This window comes from Argentina silus, assembly GCF_951799395.1.
Source record: "Argentina silus genome assembly, chromosome: 12".
Classification (NCBI taxonomy): domain Eukaryota; kingdom Metazoa; phylum Chordata; class Actinopteri; order Argentiniformes; family Argentinidae; genus Argentina; species Argentina silus.
Window position 1 is genome coordinate 403,709 of NC_139666.1, and position 976 is coordinate 404,684.

Consider the following 976-nt stretch of genomic DNA (forward strand, 5'->3'; position numbering starts at 1 on the left):
AGAGAAGTCGTCTCGTGCACCAGGCCGCTCAGAACGTTTACCTCAGACAGACCAGAGAGGACAGACCAGCAACGGTCGCCAAACAAACACCTCAGAGGGAGAAACGGTGCTGTTTCTTTACATTAGTATTTATTAAATAGGCTAATATAGTTCTTCATTTTACAATATGCATTACAGGGTAATGCCTGGCGTGTTATCCCGACTGCTACAAAACGTGGTTAGCTAGCTAGCGGAGCTTGTCCGACGGTTGACAGCAAACAGCTAGCTAGAGGCTAATGTATAGTAGCTAGGACATAGATAACATACGTAAACGTGCTGGTAAAAAGCCAAATAACGCCTAATATAAATTACAACCAGTAGTTTAGGCAATATTAGCAGTAATAGTGAGACGTTATCTACTTTCCTGACTCAAAGACCAGTGGAGGACGGAGAGGTTGTTTGGAGCCTTGGTGCAGGTCCAGCCAGAGGTCAGAGAGGAGAGCTGCTAGCGGCTAGCATGAGTTCCTCTGAAGAGGTGAGTGGTAGCTAGCTACAGGGCAGGCCAGGCAGCTAACGGCAGGTAGCATTTGAAAGTTTACGACGCTGATGAAACTACTAGTAGTAGTCATGCAGGAGAAGTGGTGAGTACGTACACCTATGCTTGAGCCTGAACCGATACACCTGCGCACCGCTAGGAGGTCTACCAGGACCTGCGGACGCATTTCTCCATGGTGGAGTGGGCCCGCCTGGAGGAATGGGAGAAAGTCCGCTACAAGAACATGAAGAGGAACCACCTGGCCATGCTGGCTATAGGTATCTGTCCTGCTGTGGACACGGGCTGTGTGGATAGGATGGATATTTTAGGCTACTGGTCAATAGTCTAATCTGTAGTCAGTCTCTCCTCATAGCCACTGTGCAAGCCAAACTGGTCCACTCTGTCATATTAATATATATATTAATTTAACATATCTGGCTTGTCAAAAGATGTGGTAAGGAC

The 976-nt window shown here is 47.3% G+C and overlaps 1 protein-coding gene across 1 annotated transcript in view; it reads left to right on the plus strand.

The window, feature by feature from the left end:
• Positions 1–496: 496 nt before the first annotated feature.
• LOC310813158 (histone-lysine N-methyltransferase PRDM9-like) overlaps positions 497–976 on the plus strand; it is a gene marked incomplete at both ends in the record, with an annotated part of 4,694 nt that continues 4,214 nt past the window's right edge. Inside the window, 2 exons of the mRNA XM_083682022.1 lie at positions 497–514; positions 675–792. Coding sequence (XP_083538148.1) covers positions 497–514; positions 675–792 — 136 coding nt within the window. The remainder of the gene's footprint in view (positions 515–674; positions 793–976) is intronic.